The 2,064-nt window shown below is 52.7% G+C and overlaps 1 protein-coding gene across 1 annotated transcript; it reads left to right on the top strand.

Annotated features, from left to right (window-relative positions):
• Nucleotides 1–666: 666 nt before the first annotated feature.
• Nucleotides 667–1,983, top strand: LOC115230762 (the record flags this gene model as incomplete). Its single annotated transcript, XM_029800896.1, has 1 exon — nt 667–1,983. A coding segment is annotated over exon 1 (1,317 nt), but the record flags the coding sequence as incomplete, so codon positions are not given.
• Nucleotides 1,984–2,064: the final 81 nt, after the last annotated feature.

Genomic DNA, 2,064 nt, shown 5'->3' with positions numbered 1-2,064 from the left:
GATCCGCACCGGAATCACAGCTGGTTTCTGCCTTATCACCTGTGAATGGTTCAGGCCTCCTGTCGTCCGATGTTTCCATTGTCAGAGATTCGGACACCTGTCCCGTAACTGTCAAGAAAAAGCCCGGTGCTTATACTGCGGCAAGGACCACGACCGAAGGGAATGCCCAGGCAGCAAACAAAGTCCAGTGGAGCCCTGTGGTCGGCATTGTATCAATTGTGACCGCCCCGGCCACCTCGCTTCGTATGGTGGATGCCCGACGGCCAAAGCTGCAACAGCAGCTAAATGGGCCGCCCGCGCAGAAGCAATGCCTCGGTCTCCTAACCCAACCCGCATGGTAATGGTAAAAGCTAAGCCGGTCACGCCTATCTGGAAAGTACGGCCGCTAATAACCCCGTGTGTGGCGGACGCCCATACCCAGACGACGCAAGTCGTTGAGGTTGGTGCGCAGAGCATGCAGGCCCCTGTCGCCGAGGCTGTGAAACCGAGGCCCGTCAGCCCAATAAGGAACGGTACTCAGCAGGCCAAAACGCAGGCGAAGGTAGACTCTCACAACAAGGATGCTCTGTTGGAATTTTACCAACGCTGTGTCGACGCACTGCTGAAACTGGGAGTCAAACCCAAGAAGCTAGAAGAGCTCCTATCAGAGAGGAGCTCGCCAGCAAAATGACCACGCCACTAAAAATCATCGCTGTGAATGCCCGATCTGTCAAGAGACGGCACCTCGACTTCGTTGAGATGGTAAACAGCGGCCATCCTGACTTAATCGTCGTCAACGAGTCTAAGCTGAAAGAAGGTCAATGCTTCGAATTGCCAGGATACTGCTCCCTTGACCTGAAATGGAGAAATAACTCTACGCCTGGGACTGGGACGACTATCTACTACCTGCAAAATCTCAAGACACGTAACCTCAAGACTATCGAACGGAACCTATGCGAATTTATCTCGCTAGAGATTAAAACCCAGCGCTTTTGGTTAAAAGTGGGCGGAATATATTGCAAAAACCTTGCTCCATGCATCGGTCTTATCGAAGACTTCTTTGTCAGCTCAAATCATTGCCTCTTCATCGGTGATCTAAACTCCAAACACACGGCATTTGGTTGTCGCGTGACCAATCGGGACGGCCGGTTACTTGAAAGAGCGGCAGGTAGGCTAGACGTCTGTGTCCGCACCTCGAAAGCCCGGAACCACCGCTCCCCATTCGGCTGGGACAACCTTTGCGTAGCACTGAGCACTCAATCAGTCGCGAATCTTATGGGAGAACCAATAGTACTCGACGATATTGGGAGCGACCACCTGCCAATGCAGGTCTGTGTCCACGTCTCGGTAGACACCCAAATCCGTTGCCCACCACGATACACCCTTTCGAACATCAACTGGGCGCACTACCGTTATGCTCTGAACTTGTTCTTTCGCAACAACGTACGCCCAGGCAGCTATCAATCTACCTCGGACATCGACAACTCGGGCGCCGAATTGACGGACTTCATGCGACTCTACTTGGAAGCCCACGCTAGGAGGGTGTGCCCAACTAGCAAGGGCATTACACATCAAAACCCCAAACTTCTCCAACTTCTGGGCGAAAAGAAACGCCTGCGAAACAAGCTCAAACGCTGTGCCGACCCAACGGACCAAGGTACCCTAAGGTCGGAAATCTCTCTGCTCAACCACAAAATTGAACTCACAAGAAAGAAAGATCTTGAGAGGATGTGGAAGAAGGCCTGCTCTGGTCTTAATCACAGGAACCCAAACTTCTGGATAGCCTACAACAGACTCTTTAATCATCTCGTGAACTCTCCGGCACCAGAATTATCGAACTCAGCTGGAATGCCTGCGTCGGTGGAGGAAATCCCCAACATATTTGCTGATCACCTGGACCGTCCTCTGCCGGACCATGAGGATCGCTGGGGAAACTCACATGCCAGTCATATAGACCAAGCAGACTCCCTATCTGTTGACCATCACCCAATCACCGCCGCTGAGGTGACCTGGGCCATCCTCTCGGCGAGGGACAACGCACCGGGGCATGACATGCTACCAATGAAAATGTTCAAAGAAGGCCCT

The sequence above is a fragment of the Octopus sinensis genome, unplaced genomic scaffold (assembly GCF_006345805.1).
Source record: "Octopus sinensis unplaced genomic scaffold, ASM634580v1 Contig16321, whole genome shotgun sequence".
NCBI lineage: Eukaryota > Metazoa > Mollusca > Cephalopoda > Octopoda > Octopodidae > Octopus > Octopus sinensis.
The sequence above is the reverse complement of the archived record's forward strand: the minus strand, read 5'-3'. Positions and strand labels throughout refer to the sequence as shown.